Source organism: Arvicola amphibius, chromosome 13 (genome assembly GCF_903992535.2).
Source record: "Arvicola amphibius chromosome 13, mArvAmp1.2, whole genome shotgun sequence".
In the NCBI taxonomy this organism is placed as follows: Eukaryota; Metazoa; Chordata; class Mammalia; order Rodentia; family Cricetidae; genus Arvicola; species Arvicola amphibius.
In genome coordinates this window covers 71,371,082-71,394,394 of record NC_052059.1, presented here as the reverse complement: position 1 = coordinate 71,394,394, position 23,313 = coordinate 71,371,082, and the positions used below count along the sequence as shown (strand labels likewise).

General features: G+C 44.1%; 2 protein-coding genes across 13 annotated transcripts in view; one reads left to right on the top strand and one right to left on the bottom strand.

Moving 5' to 3' along the window:
• Positions 1–1,839: 1,839 nt before the first annotated feature.
• Positions 1,840–7,088, top strand: Dnajc9 (DnaJ heat shock protein family (Hsp40) member C9). The gene is made up of 5 exons (XM_038309638.1): positions 1,840–2,127; positions 2,295–2,435; positions 2,515–2,769; positions 6,062–6,148; positions 6,476–7,088. Exons 1-5 carry the CDS (start codon positions 1,948–1,950, stop codon positions 6,587–6,589), a joined length of 777 nt encoding a protein of 258 aa, XP_038165566.1. The 5' UTR covers positions 1,840–1,947; the 3' UTR covers positions 6,590–7,088.
• A 1,721-nt stretch (positions 7,089–8,809) lies between these two features.
• Fam149b1 (family with sequence similarity 149 member B1) overlaps positions 8,810–23,313 on the bottom strand; it is a 46,725-nt gene continuing 32,221 nt past the window's right edge. For 5 of the 12 annotated variants that reach the window (XM_038309625.1, XM_038309631.1, XM_038309634.1 and 2 more), the window contains 6 exons: positions 18,849–18,973; positions 15,654–15,757; positions 12,708–12,932; positions 12,185–12,308; positions 11,811–11,930; positions 8,810–9,366 (listed from right to left, as the gene is read on the bottom strand). In XM_038309625.1, the coding sequence (XP_038165553.1) occupies positions 9,139–9,366; positions 11,811–11,930; positions 12,185–12,308; positions 12,708–12,932; positions 15,654–15,757; positions 18,849–18,973 (926 nt within the window). In that variant the 3' untranslated portion in view covers positions 8,810–9,138. Of the gene's footprint in view, positions 9,367–9,601; positions 9,661–10,269; positions 10,349–11,810; positions 11,931–12,184; positions 12,309–12,707; positions 12,933–15,653; positions 15,758–18,848; positions 18,974–23,313 lie in introns of all 12 variants that reach the window. The other 7 variants (XM_038309633.1, XM_038309636.1, XM_038309628.1 and 4 more) reach the window with 6 other exon arrangements.

The following is a 23,313-nucleotide window of genomic DNA, read 5'->3' as shown; positions in this document are numbered from 1 at the left end:
AAGGAATCTCCAGACACAGGCCAGCTGGTGTGCACAGTGGACAAACAAAGGAGGCCACCCTGTCTCAAGAAAGGTCCAAAGTAAAGTTGACAGCTGAGGTCTTCCTCTGGCTTCCAAACGTGTGCTGTAGCAGGCACATGCCCACCTAACTCACACACACACATAAACAGAAGAAAGTCAGTGATAGAAGTGTTGTGCTTAGGCATCCTGAGGTTGGTATGTAAATGAGAGGCTTATGAAATCAAATCTGCTTCACCAGAACAATAGGATTATATAGCTATTAGCATGAATTACTTGTTGAAGGGACACTGGCCTACTCGAGCATGTAGCTCTGGCAGGCCTTGCCCTTCTCCCAGTTCCCTCTACCTTGCTAAAAACCATTAGATCAAATCCCTAAAGTTAGCCACCAGCATTTCTTCCTTATTTGGCTACCTCATCCTCCTGAGACTAACAGGTCCGGCTATCCCAGTGTTAAAGTTCAGCAATCAAAAGCCCCCTTTGGTTTACCCAACTAACACGCCCAGTCAGTATATCCACGGCAATCCTCACACAGACCTCTCCATTTCTCTCAAGGTCATTTGCTGCTGTTTGCTGCCTGAGTCAGAAAGCAGCCACTTTAACTTTTCTTCCCACATAATAAAGGATCTTTCTGGAAAATAGATGTTTGGGTGTGGTTTGTGCCTAATCCTGAGTCTGGAGGGAGCTTCTGCTGTGCATGGGGGGGGGGTCTCCTTCACATAATCACTTGTTTTTCACAAGCTGGATAGTGTAGGCTTCAAATTTAGAGTAAGGCTAAAGTACTGGAAGGTTCCAAGGTCTGCTCATGCTCTGACTTGTCTTATCTGGGTTCTAGAAACATCTACTAGCAAATGCACTTTCTGAGACTGAGGCTCTCCAATGTGCCTGCTAGTTTTCCTTCAGTTGGCATGAGGGGTCTTTGAGAATAGATAGAGAGGGACTGCCTTTAGTTGTCTTTGATTATTAGATATGAGGCATGGGAAAAGCTGAGAAACCACTGAAATGTTTAAAATGAGAGGTTGAGTCAATATTATGTCCACCAAAAGTGTCAGGTGACTGGAGCAGGCAAGTAGAATTAGTTCTGTGCTGTCTAATATATATGGTCCTGCCTGGAATAGAGAAGGTATTTTTTGTTTTTTCAAGACATGATTTCTCTGTGTAAAAGCTCTGGCTGCCCTGGAACTGGTCCTGTAGACCAGGCTGACCTCAAATTCACAGAGATACGCCTGCCTCTGCCACCCAAGTTCTGGAACTAAAGGTGTGTGCCACCACTGCCTGACTGATAAAAGGTGTCCTTAAAAACTTGCTTTGTGCGTTTTGTTTGACACAGGTTTTCTCCTGTGTCAAGGATTGAGGGATTCATCCCAGATGATGTCATTTGAGCCTGTATAGTTCTGTTTCGAGAATCTTAAAAAAAAAAAACACATTACTTTAACCTTTGGGTTGAGCATGTTAAATTTCTCAACGCAAATACATGACCATTCGTATTACATTTACTTATTTTATGTGATTTGTGTGTGTGGAGGTCAGAAGACAACTTGATGGGTTCTGTGCTGGGGGTCATCAGGTATGGCTGAGTAACCGCTTTCTATTGGGAAACTACTAAATGTTTTCACGTGTCATTGAGTGAGCTTCTGTGTAAGAATCCTGGAGGCAGATTTCGGGGCAGGAAGGAGTGCTGGCGTGAGAAGCGGGGCGGGCGTGCTTCCTCACCAGACGAGGCTCTCCACGCACGCAGAGGGCCGCATTTTGGCTGGCGAGATTTGCGGCTGCCGTAAAGCGCGCTGGCCCCGCCCCCGGTGCACCGCCTGTGACGCAACGACCAAGGTTTTGGGCGGGAAAAAGGCGGTGGGTGGGTAGAGGCCGCGGGGCTGCGGAGCGGCTGTGGACGGATTTCCTCGGCGTTGGCGGAGCCGTCCTTTCCCGGCCATGGGGCTGCTGGAGCTCTGTGAGCAGGTGTTCGGCACCGCCGACCTCTACCGGGTGCTGGGCGTGCGGCGTGAGGCTTCCGACAGCGAGGTCCGACGCGGCTACCACAAGGTGTCCCTGCAAGTGCACCCCGACCGCGTAGACGAGGATCAGAAAGAGGACGCCACCCGCCGCTTCCAGGTATGTGGGCCCGCGTCCGGACGGCCACCCGAACTCCTCCCGCTCCGCGGCGACACCATCCCCGGTACAGCGCACTGCTGATCCCCGGCCTGGAATTTTTAAGCCTTTCTAGCCGCACGGTGTCAGCGGGAGGTTCAGGGTGACTTTTGGATGCTCTTTGCCTGCAGATCTTGGGAAGAGTCTATGCGATCCTGAGTGACAAGGAGCAGAGAGCAGTGTACGATGAACAGGGGACAGTGGACGAGGACTCTGGTGGCCTCAACCAAGACCGGGACTGGGATGTGTATTGGAGGTTACTCTTTAAAAAGGTAACAGGGCTTTGATTAACTCCACCGTCCAGTTCATAAGTACAGTCCTCGAAGTTAAAGCGATCTTCTTTGTTATTAGATATCGCTAGAAGACATTCAAGCTTTTGAAGAGACGTACAAAGGTTCAGAAGAAGAGCTAGCCGATATTAAGCAGGCCTATCTGGACTTCAAGGGCGACATGGATCAGATCATGGAGTCTGTGCTTTGTGTGCAATACACAGACGAACCCAGGCTAAGGAACATCATTCAACAAGCAATTGATGCTAAGGAGGTCCCATCGTACAATGCCTTTGTCAAAGAGTCTAAACAAAAGATGAATGCAAGGAAAAGGAGGGTAAGTCTGAATGCTATTCGTAGCATATCTCAGCTGCTCCAGAAAGGGATTGTGGAATATTAACGACGATGGGAATCAGGACTGCTGACACGGGGCTCACCTGGCACTCATCTAGCAGGCTTGGCAGATCATGAGGAAAACCCTGGTTTTTGCTTCCCCTCCCCCCCCCCCCGTATGTTATGCTGAAAATGATTTTACTTTATAGATTGTTTGAAATCACCCTAAAGTGCTTCTGAAACACTTCACATGGGGCAGTGCTTGTAGCTTTGCTGTCTTAGGGAAGGAAATGTTTGGAGCCTGGTTACATGACAGAGGCTGTGGTCCTCATGTGATTGGTGGACAGAGAGAAGGTGTTGGAGTGTGGTGGTCCTGGAGCACCGAGGCTAACGGAAGAGATGACCGCTTCTGAGGTCAGGCTGGTGCTGGATTGCTTGTCTTGTATGTGGTAGCCCCCAAATTAAGTCTCCAAAATGGCTCAGAAGAGGCAGAGAAAAACAAAGATTGATTTTTTAAAATTCTATAAATGCATATGGTTATTAAAAATTGTAAACTAAGGGGCAGGAGAGATGATTCTGGACATACACTGCTCTTACAGAGAGGCCCAAGTTGATTTCCAGCACCAAAGTCAGGTGCTTCACAACTGTCTATGACTTCGGCTTCTAGGGATTTGACCCTTCTGGTCTGGTCTCTGTGTAATCCCTGAGTGGTCTCTCCAGACCCCATCTGCTCTTTTTTTTTTTTTTTTTTTTTTTTAAAGCACGCTTGGAGTGAGTCTTTCTGCCCACTCAGACAGAAACACTTGACTGCTGAGAGCTGAGGATTGGGACTTGTGATTAAGCCAGGGTTGTTACAAATGATAGCATAGGAATTCAAGGTAGAGCATCTGTGTTTGTACTCTTTGGAAAAGCGACCTTGGACTGCTATTAAAGCAACAGCTGCTTCATCTTTGCTTTCACAGCGAGAGCTTCCTGGGAGCAGGCAATTTAAGATTTTAGGGGTCTGGTGGGCACTTGAGTTGTCTTCTGTGTGGCTCAAGTAGATGGGCAAAGAGCTGGAGCTTTTGGATGCATGGAATTGCAGAGAAAAACTGACCTTTGTGTATGGGGTGAGTTTAGGGCCTGCTTTACTGGAATAAGAGACTGCCGATTCTGTTGCTCGGAGGGAAGAAATGAGAAGGCACCGTTGTGTTGTGTCGTGCTCTCCGCGCTAGTCGTTTTAATCATTTTCTAGGTAAAACTGGGACAGCTGTACTCGAACATGCAATTTTAGTTTGAGAAACTTGATGGCGGAAAGACAGTTTGAAAACTGCCTACCAGTGAGGGGATTTAGGAGATGCTGCATTTGAGAGGTGAGAGGAAAACAAAGCTTGTTTTTGTTCTGGAATAACAAGATCCAATTTATTATTATTCCCATTAGTAAAGTTCTTTGCTAATTAGAAATTTTTACAAGGAGTTAGGGCCATGTATTATTTTTTAAAAAATTTTTTTATTGATATTTATTGAGCTCTACATTTTTCTTTGCTCCCCTCCCTGCCTCTCCCCTCCCTCTTTCAATCCTCCCCCAAGGTCCCCATGCTCCCAATTTACTCAGGAGATCTTGCCTTTTTCTACTTTCTACTTCCCATGTAGATTAGATCCATATATGTCTCTCTTAGTGTCCTCATTGTTGTCTAAGTTCTCTGGGATTATGGTTTGTAGGCTGGCTTTCTTTGCTTTATGTTTAAAAACCACCTATGAATGAGTACATGTGATAGTTGTCTTTCTGTGTCTGGGTTACCTCACTCAAAATAATGTTTTCTATCTCCATCCATTTGCCTGCAAAATTCAAGCTGTCGTTATTTTTTTCTGCTATGTAGTACTCCATTGTGTAAATGTACCACATTTTCCTTATCCATTCTTCGGTCGAGGGACATTTAGGTTGTTTCCAGGTTCTGGCTATGACAAACAAAGCTGCTATGAACATAGTTGAGCACATGTCCTTGTGGCACGATTGAGCATCCTTTGGATATATACCCAAAAGTGGTATTACTGGCTCTTGAGGAAGGTTGTTTCCTAATTTTCAGAGAAATCGCCACACTGACATCCAAAGGATTTGTACCAGCTTTCATTCCCACCAGTAATGCAGAAGTGTTCCCTTTTCCCCACAACCTCTCCAGCATAAGTTGTCATCAGTGTTTTTGATCTTGGCCATTCTTACAGGTGTAAAATGGAATCTCAGAATTGTTTTGATTTGGATTTCTTTGATGACTAAGGATGTTGAACTTTCCTTAAGTGTCTTTCAGCCATTTTAGATTCCTCTGTTGAGAATTCTCTGTTTAGGTCTGTACTCCATTTTTTTTTTATTGGATTATGTGATCTTTTGGTGTCCAATTTCTTGAGTTCTTTGTATATTTTGGAGATCAGACCTCTGTCTGATGAGGGCCACATATTATTACAGTTACTGCCTTTAGATGTTCTTGTGGTATTTTGGCATATTTTGTTAAGTGAAGGCAGCTTTGAAGTCAAGTTAAAAAAAAAAAGCTAAAACTGAATTTCCTAATGTTTTCTCTACTCAGAAAACATTTTAAATTTATGTGTGTTTGTGCGTGTTTGCTGGTGCACTGTGTACGCATGAGCATGGGTGCTCACAGAGGCCCACGAGGCTGTTGATTTCCAGGATCTGGAGCAGCAGGCAACCTGATGCTGGCGTGTCCTCAAAGGGCAAGAAGTGCTGCTAACCACTAAGCCGGCTTGCTGCTTGAGAAAGCCTTTGAACCACAATGGTTCACAAGACTGCCACCAGTGCTCTGTACAAAATTGGGTTTCAGACAAAGATCTTGAAGTGTCTGATACCTGGCCTACCCTTTGAAGCCATTCCTGGCTATGTGACCCTCCAGTCCACCTAGTACATTGTTTTCCTTTGTGTCACCATATGGTTTGTGATGCTAGATTACTTGTGCTCTCTAGGACAGAACAGAAAGGCTTACAAGAACCAGAAGTGCATGCTGCTTTCTATTGAAAACCGTGTGTGATTTTATTCATGTATCCCCAGCTCTAGAAGGGGTCTTAACATTTTTTTTTCTTTTTCTTTTTAAGTTTTTTGAAATAGGGTTTCTCTGTTTAACAGTCCTGGCTGCCCTGGAGTTTGCTCTATAAACCAGGCTAGCCTTGAACTCACAGAGATCCGTGCCTCCGAAATGCTGGGATTAAAGGTGTGGACCACTGCTGCCTGGCTTAACATTTTCTTTAAGGGAAAAAGGTGTAAATCTGTTATTTCTTGGTTGCCATGGAGTCTGATGAAAGTTTCTGTTCAGGCTCAGGAAGAGGCTAAAGAGGCAGAGATGACCAGAAAGGAGCTGGGGCTGCAGGAAGGAGTGGATAACCTGAAAGCACTCATCCAGGTAAACGTGGCAGGCTTCTCTCATGGTCTCTTATTGTTTGTGTGTGTATACTCTTTGGAATGGATTCCAGTGTGTTTTGTTTTTGTTTTCTTTAAAGGCGTAATTACACATAACTTGTACCATGTGTACAATGAAGTAATATTCCCCCTCCACATTGTACAGCTGTCTCCCCTGGTTCTGGAATATTGTTACCACTCCCAAGGAAGCCGGTATCCATTATTAGTCACTGGAGTGCTTCCTTGGCCCCAAACCCTCCAAACCATGAAATACTTTGGTCTCATTGGACAGTGTTGCATTTTGAAAGATGTATTTTAACTTCTCAAACAGAGCAGACAAAAGGATCGGCAAAAGGAAATGGACAATTTTCTGGCTCAGATGGAAGCAAAATACTGCAAACCTTCCAAAGGGAAAAGGACGGCTCCCAAGAAGGAAAAGAAATAATAGAATTTTTCTCTTCATATGTCAGTGGTGCCATGGTAGACAAGGTGAAGGCAGGTATTAGCCTAACCTTTTGAGAGTTTTTTCCTGCTTAAAATACGTGGATCGCCTAAGCCAGACAGGAGTCATCCCTAGAGTTCACCTGACGCTGTGTGAGGTGTAGCGGTGATGGTGGGGAGGGTGGATTCGACATCTGCCTCCATGGGTTTTCTGCTGATGTGCATGCACTTAAGAAATATTCTACCCTGGGTTGGGGGGGGGAGAACTGCAGAGGTAATGTAAAGTGAAATTTTAAAAAATGTAACAAAAAGAAATACTCTACCTACAGAGGACACCCTCAGAATACTTGAACAGCTGTTTCAGTAATCCTACAGATTCTCTTCCTGTTCTACCGTTAGGTTTTTGTCTTCTGTCCTTGTGGTAGGAGAAGTGGGTGTTCATATTACTGCAGACTTTTTTTGTAAGATTGTATATGGCTAAATAAAGAAAAACTTAAAAGGTCTGGTGGATGTGTTTCAATCTGTTTTCGTTGTTATTTTTCGTTTAGACAGGGTTTCTTTGTGTAGCTGTGACTGTCTTGGCACTCTGTTGACCAGGCTGGCCTTGAACTCACAGAGCTCTCCCTGCCTCTGCCTCTCCGGTGCTGAGATTAAAGGCCCAGCCAATTCTCAGGTTTTTTTTTTTTTTTTTAAGGATGAGTACTAACTTTAGGGAACATACACATGAAAAGGGTGAGGAACTCGGCCGAGTGGCCTGAGGGTACTCAGAGTCACAGCTGCTTAGATTCACTGTGCAGACTCGTGAGAACAGGTTTCCCAGGGTTGGTAGGCATTTCCTACAGTATGTGGTGTATTTGTAGTGACTGTTCAAGTCCTGCTGTTGACTGATGCAGAAACTGAGCCTCTTCCTACAGGGCATTATAATTCAAGGTAGATACATCACACATTTTTTGTGATCACAAGCACGCCAGAACTTTTGATTTGAAATATGATCCAGTGTGGGATATCTGAAGCATATTATCTAATTGATGGCATAAGAACTAGGAATAATTTAAGTCACTTTTGCTGGGTGGTGGTGGCACATGCCTTTAATCCTAACATTTGGGAAGCAGAGGCAGGTGCATCTGTAAAACTAATTCTAATTGTTCTTAATAAAAACTTAGAGTTAGTTATCAGGGGTGAAGGGTCAGAGAGAAGTAGAGCAGCCAGCTACTAGAGAGTTCTTACCTCTACCAATGCTCAGACCAAAGAGGTGATCCTGTCGCTGTGAATCCTCAGACTGCCCTGAGCTCCTGTCTCCTCCCACCTTACATTTCTCTTTCTGTCCAGCCATATCACTCCTGTCTCCACCTTTCTAGTGCCGGGATCACCTTTAGGAGAGCTGCTTCTGTCTACCGAGTGCTGGGGTTAAAGGTGTGGGCCACCACTGCCCGGCCTCTATGGCTACCCAGGGTTTTAGCTCTGCACTCTGATCTTCAGACAAGCTTTTTTTATAACATACCATAAATACCATAGGGATCTCTGAGTTTGAGGCCAGCCTGGTCTACAGAGCAAGTTCCAGGACAGGCTTCAAAACTACAGAGAAAACCTGTCTTCAAAAAACAAAAGAGTCGCCTTCATATTTCTAGTGCCCTTGAGATGTTCTCGATTCCAATGCTCTTGGAATGGAGAACTGGCTCAGTGTAGAGTACTCACATCACAAGCATGAAGAGTGAGCTTGGAGCCCAGCCACTGACCAAAAAAAACCCTGTTGTGCATGAGCTCCAAGTTCAGCAAGAGACCCTGTCTTAAAAAATGAGATGGAGAAACGAGAAAGGTACCCAGCAACATCTGGCCCCCACATACATGCGCACACAAAAGCCCCTGATGTGAAGTAGGCATATGAGGCTGTCCTAGGAAAGAAACTGACTTTTTACCAGTGCTGATAGGAAAGTGTGGCTGGCAAGACGGCCCAGCAGGTAAGGCACCTGTCCTGAGACTATGGTCTGAGTTCAGCCTGACTCAGATGGGAGTCACCTTGAAGGTGGTCCTGACCACATATGTATGCCCCACACACATGCATTCACACAAAAATTAAGATGTGATAGAGCCGGGCGGTGGTGGCACACACTTTAATCCCAGCACGTGGGAGGCAGAGGCAGGTGCATCTGAGTTTGAGGACAGGCTCCAGAGTAACAGAAAGCTTGTCTCGAAAAACCAAAAAAAAAAAAAAAAAAGTAATAACTTAAAGTTTAGGAATGACATTTATTTCATGAGTATCAGATTTTTGGCAGTACTTTCTTCTAAAAATATGGTAAAACAGTGCAGTTCTTTAGAAATTAATATAAGTAGAAATATTCTGAAGCCAGTGATCTGAATCGTCCGTGTGTATGTAATCTCACTGAACTTTACAAGAATCAGACTGGTGATTGGTTGCAGACAACATGAGCAGTGATTTGGGGCTGTTTTTCATTGTCACGTCTTTGGGTACAGTCTCTCCTACCCAGTGGAATAGCTGAAAGAAGACAGTAACTGGACACGGAACACTTGCCCTTGCAGTCTTTGGCACATACGCTAGTGTTTCTCGGACAGTTGTACCAAGATAACCCTTGAAGATGGACCAAGCTGCTGTTGGTAGGAGCTGTGCATTATCTGGTGCCTGAGCACTGGTGCATGAAGCCCTCCATGTGTTCTCAGTCTGCTGCAGCCTTGCGGGTTCTCACTTGTCCTTTGGTCACTGCCTGGTTCTAGAGATGGGTCCACCTCTGCTTTGAGGTTTTGTAGACCCATGTGACTGAGGACCTGTCAGATACAGAATTGCAGAGTGACATTAGTCAACAGTTTATATTTGGTAATGAACATCACAGTTCATATCTTAGGGACCTTTGCACAAATTACTAGTGGACTTTAAAACTGGAGACTGTAAATACTGCGAAGTACACATTCACCAAGGCACTAAAAGCCATGTTTGAATAGTCTACTGAAGAAACAACTATCGCCTAAGAAGTGAAAGCAAGCTGGGCTTGGTGGCACATACCTTTCAGCACTTGGGAAGCAGAGGTATGAGGATCTTCATGAGTTCAAGGCCAGCGTGGTCTGTAAAGTGAGTTCCAGAACTGTCAGGGTGGAACAGTAGAGACTCTTGTCTCCAAGCAAAACCAAACAAAAAAAGGAACTGTAGCCTAGTTGCTGAAGAACCTAAGACACACATTTCATTAACCTAAGCGTTAAAACTAAGTAATAGCTGACTAAAAGTGTAGCTGATGTAGCAAGATTGGAGGCTTTAAAAAAGTTTTTTTAACTTAGGTATATGTGTGTGCCTATGAGTGTATGCCACACATGTGCAGATACCGGTGGGGGCGGGAAGAGGGAGTCTGATCTCTTGGATCTGGACTTACAGGTGGTTGTGAGTTGCCTGACATGGATGCTGGGAACTTTGGGTTTTCTGGAAGAAGCAAATCTTAACCACTGAGCCATTTTTCCAGTCCCCCAAATTTTTTATTTAAAAAGTAATTTACCTTAAAGATTAGTTTACTTGGTATTAAAAAAACAACAGAAATTTGGAGCTTTTAGGCCTTTCTTTTATACCCATCTTCCAAAACGATGCTAAGATGATTTACACAGATGAGGGACAGCTAAATATAGAAAGTCTGCAGGAAAGGAGGATGTGTAGAACAAAGACAAAAGCAAGAACTGCAGCCCCACCTGTACCTGCAGCCCCTCTGCCAGGTCGGGCCTGGTGAGGATACTCAGATGCACAGGAATTTCGGTACTGTGTGTCTGGCTAAAAGAAAAGAAAAGATGTCTTAGGATGCAGCTTCTTCCCTCAAAGATGGTTGTTTGAGGCTTAGAGAGTGCATTAGCTAATTTTCTACTGCTTTCATAAACCAGGGCAACTTACAGAAGGAAGGGTTTAGTGAGTCTGAGGCAGGGAGGCAGAAAGCATGGCAGCAGGAACAGCTGAAGAGTGCATATCTGAATTTCAAGCAGGAAGCCCAGAGATCTAGCTAGCAACGGTGGGAGACTTCAAACTCTCCCACGCACCCTCAATAGCATACTTCCTCTAGCCAGGCCATACTTCTAAACTGCCAAACAGCGCCACTGCTAGGGACCAAGTATTCATATGTCCTACACTCTAACCACACATGAAAACCTTGACATAAACAATGAAAAACTCACCTGCCAACCCGGGGTCACTATGTTAAATTCCAAGAAGAAAGTTTCAAGCCAGATGCCCACAATGCGATTTGCTAACTTGTAAGAACTGCATGTTCTATAACTTTATTAATATGTGTTTAAGAAAATCTTAACATTTACAAATAATCCATATGGTGTAATGTTGCAGTTGGACAAAAGGGATGTTTTATTTTGCCTTCATTGTGTTGGGATTGCAGTTTTCAACACCACAGCTGCCAGGAGAATGCCATTTCTAGAGCCAACACTTGGTGAGAGGGAAGTACACCTATGACATCATCATGAGATGGAATCAGACTTCCCATTTACGTTTGAGCTTTATGAAACTCAAACATTTCAAAGTTACTTCAGTTGGCTGTAGAGGTTCATGTCTTTAATCCCAGCCATTGGGAGGCAGAGGCAGGTGGATGAAATTTGAGGCCAGCCTGGTCTACAGAGCAAGTTCCAGGACAGGCTCTAAAGCTACACAGAGAAACCCTATCTCAAAAAATAAAAACACAACAACAACAACCAGATACTCCCTTAAAAGTAAAAGTAAAAGCGCTAGCAGGTGCGCAGACACCCATCAGGGAAAGCGTCTTCTTAGACTCGGGTCCTCAATCTGACATCACTTTTCGGAGTACTTTCCACAGAGCAGAGTAGACAGTGAAGCTAGGCTGACTGGATGTGCACTGGAGTTTATTGTGTTTATGCTCAGAGGAAGTTGCTGAAGATGTTCAGGTTATGAAGAAGGGCATTTTACTACCAAAAAAGTGAGAATGGGGACAACTGAAAATTTTAAGAGAAACACTTAGTATTTTTATCATTAGAACATCCAACTGTTTTCCTTAGAGTTAATGAAACCACTAGATAAAGCCCTAAGTTTGCCTAACTTATACCCTACCCCATTCTTTCCCTAACTACCAAGGACAAATAGGAGCTGGGTAGGTAGCTATCTGCTGTGATTGCAGCACTTGGGAGTGGAAGGCAGGATTAGGAGCTCAAGAGCAGCATGGGCTATCTGAGACGCTGTGTTAACCCCCTCCAAGAGCAATAAATGGGAAGCACTTTACCAAAAATGACTGAGTTGTGTTGGGTCTAGAGAAGACAGGTAAAAGGAGCCTCTCTTGGGGCTGCTGGTTAGGCTCATCCACCACTGCACTTCGAGCTCTGCTGGAGTCACCGTGGACTTTCTGCAGAGAAGAAACAGCTAACAGTATATGTGTGGGTGTGGCGGGAGGGGGGTGCTGCTGTGCAAGCGCCAGATCAACACTGTCCCACATCAGCAGCGGTGGTAGCCGCTGCCGACAGCTCCAACCCCACTGCCACCGCCTAGAGCCAGGCTTATTTTTGAGAGAAGAATTAAGGTCACCATAAACTCTGCAGAACTACCACTGCCCAAGAGATTACAGGGCACACACCTGAAGGCTGTATGAATGAGACTTACTGTTGGCCTCTGTGACCCCATGTTGCTCAGACGTTCTACTTCAGCTGTTCCAATAGGTGGCAGCAGATTGTTCCGACCCAGGGGCATTGGTGAGGGAGAAGAGAGTGTGTCTGCAGTCGCTGGACTGCAGAGCCCACCAGCAAAACCGAGATGCAAAGCAAAGTTGTAACAACACAAGCAAATAGATGAGGAATGCAGTCATTAAGTCGCTAAGTCTAATGTGCTCACCTAGATTTTCAGAAAAGGGTAAGCAATTTTGGAAAGAGTTTTCTCCCCCTCCCTTAAATTTCACAAATCAAATTTCAGCAGAATCAACTGAATGATCTCATCCAGTATTTGTATTTCACTAAAACTTAAAAAAAATGAGTTGGACTTAAACTACAGACAATTCATTGTATGACTACTTGAGTATTTGTTTCCAGGCATAGCTTAAATCTTATAGTCAAACTCATTCTCTATTACTATTCACATAACTATTGGGACTAGTTTTACCAGTTTCAGAAATTTTACTTTTGAAACCTACACTCGGGATCCTCTGAGGATTTCTTCTGCAGGCCATGGCGTCCCAGCACGTGAGTGGTTTGTGCTGATTGGATGAAGGGTGCGTGGCGGGGGGTTGCGTCTCCTGGCGGACTGTGCTGTATATGACAAAGATGACGTACTAAGGTCCAGGGCTCGGTTTGGCCAATTTCGGTTTGAAAGGACGGAACTGGAGCCAGGCCTCATAAGTAGCTTGTCATCAAGATCTCTGGTGGCCAAATCAGAAACCACAATGAAAATCTCTATGTAAAAGAACACAGGGCTCTGGGTAAGAAGCCTCAACCTAAGACGTTCAGGGAAGAGAAGAGCCGAGCGGCTTCCAGAGGCTACCTAGGATTCGGGCAGCCCTGTTAGATAGCAGAGGCCAGGCTGGAGTTTGAGACCCTTCTCCTGGCCTCTCCAGTCCTGGATTATAACTGACAATGACCTGTTTCACTCATACCTTTCTAGAATGAAGATTGGGTTAAATGCCCATGGCCCACTTGCCACAGTCACTTGCTCAGTTGTGGGGAAGGCAAGGCTGACAGGTACTTAGTGCGTCCTGCGCACAGTCCTGCACTTTCTGAGCTGAGGAAACGTCCTCAGGGTTAGATCTGAGACACCAGGGTGGCCTCACTGGTTTGGTACTGATTTGTTATTGAAATAGTGAGCTAAGTTTCAGGGAATCTGACGCCCTCTTCTGGGCTCTGTGGACACTGCACACATGGCACATACACATGTGGGAGCGAAGCACTCATGCAAATAAAAATAAACCTTTAAAGTGCTGGGCTAGTGGGAACGAGCAAAAGATTGCTGCTACATGCTGCCCAGGGCAGTAAGAACAGAGCAGACCCCTGTCTGCATAAACAGCTGAAGAATACGATTCTCCCATAAGCCTAGTGCTGCTCTACAGACGCAGTGGGCTTGGTTTTTTGTTTTGTTTTGTTTTGTTTTACGAAGATACCAGGAAGTCTGGCGATTCTAAGACGTCTAGGAGACAAGATGGAGGAGAGTGGAAGAAGTGAGGAGCCTGCCATGACTGCTGAGCCCGTCAGGCCTTGGTGTTTGGGAGGATTTGGGAAGGAGAGTGCCCAAGCTCCAGCCTTGGAGAGCTTTCTTGTCTTCCTAAGTAACACTCACTCATGTCTTCTTTTTCCAGTTCACTCACTCTATTCTAATTTAAAAAGTATGGACTTAGCCAGGCACGGTGGCGCACACCTTTAGTCCCAGCACTCGGGAGGCAGAGGCAGGCGGATCTCTGTGAGTTCGAGACCAGCCTGGTCTACAAGAGCTAGTTCCAGGACAGGCTCCAAAGCTACAGAGAAAACCTGTCTCAAAAAAACTAAAAACAAAACAAAACAAAACCCCAAAAAAACAAACCAAAACAAAAAAGAGTCATGGATTTCAGCTGCTCTCCACTGGTGTTTTATTTTGTCAAGTCCTTTCTTGTCTGATGGTGAGTTCAATTACCATCTTTTACTAGGTGACATTTAAGCCAGTCTCCAAGCTTGATCTCTCCACATTCTCTGAAGGTGGTCCATTACTGAGAACAGAGCCCAAAAGGAAAACGAACCTCCTGAGCTTGAAATCTCAGAACTGACTTTGATTCATTTGTTATTACAATATCCCCTAAGCTCAGCCATTCCTTCTTTGAGTGCTGGGTATTGACTACTCGATAGACAAGTATCTGCAGCCAAGGTCTGTGGTCCTGTTCACCATCGCCCCCCTGGGCTGCTGCTGACTACACCGTTGCCCTACACTGGTGCTGGCTGCACCGTTGCCCTTTGCTAATGCTAGCTGCACCATCACCCTGCACTAGTGCTGGCTGCACACCCTTACAGCTCTTGCTTATTCTCACTTCCTTTTGCTGCAGTACAGTTCCTGTCTCATGCTGTGTGATCTGCCACAGGGTCCTAAATGTGACTATATGTCCTCAAAAATGTCCTATACAAAATACTTATAATGCCTTTCTGCATAATAAACCCCACCTAAAGACAACCTAGGGACAACAGCATAGATAAATTATGGTGGTCATATATAACTACATGAACAAATACTAACATTGCATGCATAGCCATCCACAATCTGATCACATTTATTCATGAATTCTTTCCCACTAATTTTACCATGGACTATTTAAATTCTACAATATTGTCAATTATCTTTGATTGGAAGCATTGAAGTTCTAAAATATTACTTTTTTTGGTGAGCCTGATGTGTTGGCACATGTCTTTAATCCCAGCACTCAGGAGGCAGAAGCAGGTGGATCTCAGAGATTAAGGTTAGCCTTGTCTACATAGTTGAGTTCCAGGACAGCCAGAGCTACATAGACCGTGCCACAAAAAACCAAAAACAAACAAAACCAAAACCAAAACAAACCAAAAAACTTTTTCTGTAAGAGTGTGGGTATGCACATGTCAGTCACAGTGTATGTATGAAGGTCAGAGGACAGCTTTGGGGAGCCAGTTCTCTCCTTCCATCACTTCAGTCCCTGAAGTCAAACTCAGGTTGTCAGGCTTGGTAGCAGGCACATGTATCCATTAAGCAATCCCTTTGGCCCAAAAGCATTAAAGTTCAGACATCTGACACTTTTATGCCAAAATGATCTCCTTTTTTCCTAAGTATTTTACATGTTTTAATCTGCAACTCTTTTCACGCACCGTTCTTCTTACTAGGATGGCCTTGTAATTATCTAAATCCCTAGACACAGATTTTCTTTTGGGGTGGTACAGCAGTCCATGTGGGCAGCACACACACGACACTCAGCCCCACACTGCTATATGTGGCCAGGTCCTGGGTCTCCTTCCCAGGGACAGAGAGAGACTTTGCTCCTTAACTGTTATCCTCTCTTGTGTCTGCCACTCAGTGGCCTGGTGGTGACTGGTTGCTTTCCTCTCTTTCTCAGCATTCTACTTAAGCTCTCCAGTGAATGAAAAGCCGAGCTTCTTACAGGAGCTTATCCATCAGGGAGAGGTTCCTTGGCTGTAGAGGCATCCCGTGAACCAAGAGGCCATTCACGTTTGGCTGGTGACCACTTGCTTGACAGAAACTCATCTATGTGTCAAAAGCATACATTGGTTGGTGAAGACACCTGCTCCATTTGCTAAGTTTGCAAACTTAGTTTTCCAGTTAGGTTCTTTACACCTCCCCCCAACCTTGTGCCTTAACTGTACAACAGCTGACCACTGGCCGGCACGGTGCGCTGTCGAGAGAACAGGGTTCTTTGTTCTGCATTTCTAAGTGACAGCTGATCAACACAGATGAAAATTAATGGCTACTCTCATGGGCAGAGAGAAGCATTATTACTGCTTACAAGAGAAAAGAAACCCTAAATAGTAAAGTCACAAGCAAACTTTGAAGCAAGAGGAAGAAATAAGTGCAAAGTAACTGCTCTTTTCCACTAGCACACAATCCTGAGCTCTGCAGACTCATCTCTCACTAGCCTAGAGTGCTGGTTCTTGATCTTCATTGTTCTTTCTTTTATTTTTTTATTTAAAAAATTTTTATGACATTGTCTCTCTGTATTGCCCATACTGGCCTTGAAATGGTGGGCTCAAGTAATCTTCCTGTGCCATCCTCCTGAGTAGCTGGAACTACAGGGGTATATCTCCCTACGTCTGTCCCATGTGATAACCTAAATTCCAAAGGCTCTATAAGGAGCTAATCTTAGTTGTTCTAATACTACCAACATGAGCTGGCCATCATTCAGTGCCCTTTAACCACCTCTTCTGCCATAGAAGAGATGGCATACACCTGTAATCCCAGCACTTGAGAAGCTGAGGCAGGGGGATTGTGAGTTCAAGGCTGGCCTGAACTCACAGTGAGTTTGAGGCCAGCCTGGGCTATACAGTGAAACCATCTCTTAACAACATGACTAATGGAGTCATGACCTGGCCACAGAGGAAGCAAGATATGATTGCCTCAACGAATAAGATACCAAGCCACGTGGCTAACATAGACAAGAAAAATGGGCTAATATAAGTTATAATAGTTAATAAGAAGCCTAAGCTAATGGGCCAGTCAGTTTATAACTAATGTAGAACTCTGTGTGATTTCTTTGGGACTTAACAACTGCAGGAACCGGGCAGGACAGGAAACCTCAGACAACAAATGGTGCCCAGGTGGACAACTGCATCCACATAAAGCCTGGGAGAGCTTGGGAAGTAATTCTAGACATAAAATAATAGAGTCAAGCATGGCAGCATTTTCTCAGGTGGCCTCTGCTTGCTAGAGGCAAGCACTCTCATTTAAGAGAGGCTTCCTGATCAGCTTTAGCTGTAAAACCTTGCAGCTCTTTTAAGAGGCCCTGCCACAAAACACTTAAATGGTGTTGATGAAAAGCTGATCACATGCTTTTTGGTTTTCAGCTGTAACAGAAAAAAAAGCCACGCTGTTTTAAAATGCTGGCTTTCTGGGCTGTCCTGCCAGTGTAAACTCTGACTCTTTCAGCCAGGAGTTCCGGCTACAGAGAATTTGAATGTGGTTGTGAGCAGACTGCTGCAGCTTGCTCGGTGGCAGGGACCTTGAAACGCCATAGAGTTGTGGCAATAAACATGGCTACAGCTGGTACCTCTGCCATGAGGCTGGAATCTCAGAAAGCTAAGGAATGGGCTGGATATGGCTGTCAAAGCCACGGCTTTAATCTTACCCATATTGCTTAGCAAATTAAAGACTCACATGGTCAGAAAAAGAGAGATATACAGTAAAGATAGATTCAAAGACAAAGAAAACCTCTAAATGGTTTACAGTGTGTTTAAAAAATATATACAGGCTTGGGATAGAAAAGAAAAAGGTTAAAGTCCTTAAAATAAAAAAGAAAAAGAGTAGTTGGGTGTGGTGGCACATTCCTTTAATCCCAACGCTTGAAAGGCAGAGGCAGACAGATCTCTGTGAATTCAAGATATGTGGCACACACCTTTAATCCCAGCACTTGGGAGGTAGAGGCAGGCAGATTTCTGTGAGTTCAAGGACAGCCTGGTCTACAAAGGGAGTTCCAGGACAGCCAAAGATACACAGAGAACCTGTCTCAAAAAGACAAAAATTGAAAGTTAAAATAAAAGAAATAGAGGTTAAAATAAAGCCATGTAAAGATGAAAAACGCACAGAGTCTGGATACTGTATACTATTATGCTCTCTTTGAATTGTTTGAATGCTGAGGAAGGAGCAACAGCTGCTAAAAGATATTTGCTTATAAATGTTGCTGAATTAATCCAAGATAGGTGCTTTGAAAATACCTTGACTTCAAAATTGAAGTCAAAAGGTATGTTACTTTGGAGAAGAGGTTTTGCTTTTGTTTCCACAGAAAATAAGAGGCTATCAATTTATTCTGAGTTAAGAAAAATCAGGTTTGATCAAGGAAGACCATCTGAGAGATCTCCCAGTAGGAACAGATGGCCCAGATGTCTGAGCTCTACATCCAGAACAGATTCAAGAAGCTGCCTGAGATGATCAAGCCTCATAGTATACACTGGTCAGGACTTGATCATAATTCTAAATGTTCTTTAGGTCCCCATAAGATTATCAGTGTTCCCAAACCAGCAGGAAGTAGCCTGGAAAACTACACCCACATTCCCAAAAAATGAACTATGGATATTTTCCTTTGTTTAGAATGTTGGTTACAAGTTGTTATGGCTAATGGTCAGGAGAAAAGCTAAACAAAGGATATCAGGTTCAGAGTTCTTTTTTAAAAAAAAAAAAAAGAGGGGGAAGTGGTGTGGGACAATGGTCTGTATTCTGTCAATTATATTTTAAATAAACGCTGATTGGCCAGTAGCTAGGCAGGAAGTATAGGCAGGTCAACCAGACAGGAAGTAGAGGTGGACCAATAAGAACAAGAGAATTCTGGGAAGAGGAAAGCTTGTTCTGCAGTCATGACCCGCCACAGAAAAAGCAAGATGCGACTGCCTCACCAAATAAGGTACCAAGCCATGTGGCTAACAGAGACAGGAACAATGGGCTAATATAAGTTATAACAGTTAATAAGAAGCCTGAGCTAATGGGCTAATCAGTTTATAACGAAAACATGACTACGTTGTTGTGAACCCTGCCAGAAATCCAGAAATAACACAACCAAGGCAAACACCTGAGCGAATTTCTTTTGGAAAGAGAACAGTTCCAGTTTCTCACAATCTGCTCTGAGGCTTACCGGATTTGAGGTGATGGACAGCACCTTGGACTGCGGCACTCGAGGTAAAACCAAGGGGTGCTGTTCATTCAGCACACAGGGACTTGCCGAATCCAGTCTGGTAATTTCAATGTTACTCTCATCATCTGAGCAAAGAAAAGGATCTATTACCCATAGGTCTCTTCTGGTTACAGTTCTGAGAGACAGTCTTCCCGACAGCTAGTAGTCTAGAAAGGCTTTTCTCCCTTCTGCAGCTCAACTGCATACCCGCACAGCTGTAAACCCTCAGGCTGACAGCTCAGTTTACAGCGCTTTCCAGGCTGATGATGTCTGGAGGTTCCAAGCAGAAGGAAAAGCAGTCATCTATGACAGAGCCTTCGGAATTGATGGACATGTTTACATCAGTGCTGCCCAATGTGGTGGTCATAAGGGATGGGACACTTAAAATGTGGCTGCTGTAGCTGTGGAACAAAGTTTTTAAAGTTAAAGAGCCACATGTTGCTAGTGATTGCTGCAGAGCTGTAGAGCCCTCAGATCATGAATCCTGACTTCACAACCCTTTCACAGGGGTCACACAGCAAGCATTCTGCATTCAGATATTTACATTATGATTTATAACCGCAGCAAATGAGAATAATTATATGGTTGTGGGTCACAACGTGAGGAATCATATTAAAGAGTCAAAGCACTAGGAAAGTTGAGAACTACTGTCATAGACAATGCACTGAAACTAGAAACCATTAAAATCATAGTTTCTATATGGAGATCAAGCATCCTGAAAAAAAGCAAGTGGAATAGCACTGCCAGTTCTGGAAAGACTTCCAAAATTGGGATAGACAGGCACTGAATGTAAAGCTAGCATTTTTCTTTAAAGATCTGAAAATATAAGTAAGTGCAAAATATCAAAAGAAACAATTTTTTAAAAGAACACAATAAATCTACAAAAGCCTCTAAACTGAGATTTAAGCTTTGGTGTAAAGTTAAAGAAATGGTGAACTAGGAGGGAAATCTAGGGCTGCAGGGATGACTCAGAAGCTAAGAACACTTGCTATTCTCTAAGAGGACTCAGAGTTTGGTTCCCAGCATCCACAACAGGCATCTCACAACCATCTGAACTCACAACTCTAAGGGTTCCCATAACCTCCTTGGGCCTCTGCAGCACCAGTATACACAGGTACATGTATACACATACACACACACAAACACATGCACGCACGAATAAAAATAACTCTAAAGGACAAAGGTGGCCCACACCTTCAATCCCAGATCTGGATCTCTGAGTTTGAGGCCAGCCTGGTCTACAGAGTGAGTTCCAGGACAGCCAAGGCCACACAAAGAAACCCTGTTTCCAAAAACAAAAAAAGCAAAACAACAACAACAACAAAACCCCACAAAAACAATTTAGTATACAAAACAATTGAAGACCAGCATAGTGAACAGTGAACCTTGGTAAGCACAGAGAAAACTTAACATGTGTATGACATGAAATATGCAAGAATGTTCATAGCATTACTGTCATAACTGTCAAATTTTAGTATATATGGAACTGGGATTAATTCTTTTATGTTTTGAGACAGAGTTGCTCCATGTAGTGTTGGAGCCTGTCCTGGAATTTGATCTGTACCTCAGCCCAGGCTGAACTTGAACTCACAGAGTTCTGTCTGCCTCTGCCTTCCAAGTGCTGGGATTAATAGTGTGTGCCATCACTTCCCTGAGAGATTCAAAGTTCTGTATCACATTTATTTATTTGTATGTGTGTACATACATGTGCCATGGTGCTTGTATGGAGGTCAGAGGACAACTTGACAGCTTGCTCCTCCACCAAGTGGGTTCTGGGGACTAAACTTGGGTTGTCAGGCTTGGCAGCAAGCTTCCTTTACCCTCTGAGCCTCATCACTGGGACTTCTGAGCTTTTTATCATTAGACACAACTGAAAATGAAGTGGGGGGTGGGGGATGAACCAGAGGATCAATCATGTTTTTGGATGGACTGTCTTCACAGTCCCTAAGCCACCCCCTTCTCTTCATCTGGCTCACTGTCTAGGCAGAGATGGTCCACTTCTCGGAGACAGTGAACAGCGAAGCTTGGCTCCCATTAGTTAAAAACATGATAACAACTTAAAGCTAAGTATTTTCTTCCTAATTTAGATTTCAAAAACCATCTTGATTGAGAATTAAAATGATCACCAACATAAGCTGCACAGCCTCTGAGATCTCTAGTTAGCTCTGTGCATCTTTTGCACAGATGGCCCAGAGCGCAGGTGAGGACTCGGAGTATAAGTTCTATGCACAGCAAATGCTGACGCTCCTAGGAGGAAGAGGCCCTTTTTATACATCTGCATTTGTAAAAGATGAGAATACCGGGTATGTCTGGGTGGTGGCGGCACATGCCTTTAATCCCAGCACTCGGGAGGCTGAGACAGGCGGATCAGTGGATCTCTGTGAGTCTGAGGCCAGCTTGGTCTACAGAGTTCCAGGACAGGCTTCAAAGCTACAGAGAAACCCTGTCTTGAAAAACCAAACCAAACAAACAAACAAACAAAGAAGGGAAATAAAAAAGAATATTACTCAGTTTTATATACTTTTATATACTTTTGGCTTATAGAGAAACAAAACATAACAGAATGTCACATGACTAAATTGCAGGTTGGCTTCTATGCTGGTTAGGTTTTTTTTTTTTTGTCAACACTAGAGTCACCTGGAAAGAGGGCACTCAGTTGAGGAATGGCCTCCATCTGTCTGGCCTACACAGAGCCACCTGGAAAGAGGGCACTCAGTTGAAGAACTGCCTTCACCTGTCTGGTCTACACACATAGCTTTGCAGCATTTTCTTGATGTGGGTGGGCCCAGACCAAGTTGGATGGTGTCACCCCCAGGGCAGTCATGATCCTGGGCTGTATAAGAAAGGAGGTTGAGAGCATTAGCTGCTATTCTACAGGACTCAGGTTTTATTCCCAGCAGCCACATGATGGCTTGCAAGTGTCTGTAACTGCAGTCTTGAGGTCCAGCACCACCTTCCTGACCTCTGCAGGCACTGCACGCACATGGTGCACAGACAGACATGCAGACAAACATGTGAACACACAAAAATAAAATAAAAACAATCTTTTTTCAAAAAGGAAAGACCAGTCAGAAGATGTGAGATCCTTGGAACTGGAGTTATAGATGGTTGTAAGCCATCATGTGGGTGCTGGGCATTAAACCTGGGTCCTCTGCAAGAACAAGGGTTCTAACTGCTTAGCTGTCTCTTAGCCCCAGACTTAACATTTGTCATATCTTCAAAACACTCATAAACACAACCCACTTCATTGTATTTAATTAATTATTTAGGTTTTAGAAACAGGATTTTATGTAGCCTAGGCTGACCTTCAATTCTTCATCCTTCTGCTTCCCCCAAGTGCTGAGATTATAGGTGTATACCACTACAAGATACCCAGTTGGTTTTTGCTTTTGTTTGTGTCTATGGGGGGTGGGGAAGCAAATATGAGCATGTGCTGTCAGGTGTGTACGTGCATGTGTGTAGAAGTCAGAGAGCAATTGAAGGAATCAACTCTTTCTTGCTACCTCATGAGATTGGGGGATCCAATCAAGGTCATCAGGCTTGCATGCAAGCATCTGTACCTGTTAAGCCCCCTCACTGGCCTGACCAAGTAATTTTAATGAAAAGTATCAGTCCTGTTCTCTTGGGTTTTAGAAGGGAACACACATAGACAACATCAAATATAGCAAAGGTTGGGCAACTAGAACTCTGTCAGGGGCCATGAGAATTACTTACTGCAGGTGACAACTAGTGTTCAGATGTCAGCCCACCAGAGGAGTGGTTATCTGGTGGAGGTTAACACTGTCCAGACAAGGCCTGCAGGACCATCGACTCTGGAAAGTGTTGCTCACTTTTTTTTTTTTTTTTTTTTTTTTTTTTTGGTTTTTCGAGACAGGGTTTCTCTGCAGCTTTTTTAGAGCCTGTCCTGGAACTAGCTCTTGTAGACCAGGCTGGCCTCGAACTCACAGAGATCCGCCTGCCTCTGCCTCCCGAGTGCTGGGATTAAAGGCGTGCGCCACCACCGCCCGGCTAGTGTTGCTCATTTTTGCTAAAGCAGCTGGTGTCTCCCCAATACCTGCATTGTAGTGTGTAATCTCGTGTGATGTGTATATGTAATCTCATGATTGCATCTCAGTTTTATGGGCTCATATATCTGTGGATGGTCAGAAAGATGACTTTTATTTTGGCTGCATAATTTTGATATATAGAATATATTTACTGGGATATACTTCATAACTGGATGTATTTGTCCCATGAAGACTGAAGACTGTAGACACTTAAAAGCCTGCTCTGTTCCTTTTCACTTTGACTATTATCAAAAAATAACAATTTCTCCTCGGTCTAACATAAACTGCATGCAATTAGCCCACTTTTACCACAGAGCAAGTTCAAACTAGACTAAAGGCTTTTTTAAAATAGATCACAAGTGTAAAACCTTACAGCTATG

What these genes read in the sequence shown, in the direction of transcription:
- Dnajc9 (XM_038309638.1), top strand. Translation starts at nt 1,948, where the DNA reads ATGGGGCTGCTGGAGCTCTGTGAGCAGGTGTTCGGCACCGCCGACCTC. An exon ending in TGAATGCAAGGAAAAGGAGG is followed by an intron (nt 2,770 to 6,061) that starts GTAAGTCTGAAT and finishes GTTTCTGTTCAG; the next exon opens with GCTCAGGAAGAGGCTAAAGA. An exon ending in ACCTGAAAGCACTCATCCAG is followed by an intron (nt 6,149 to 6,475) that starts GTAAACGTGGCA and finishes CTTCTCAAACAG; the next exon opens with AGCAGACAAAAGGATCGGCA.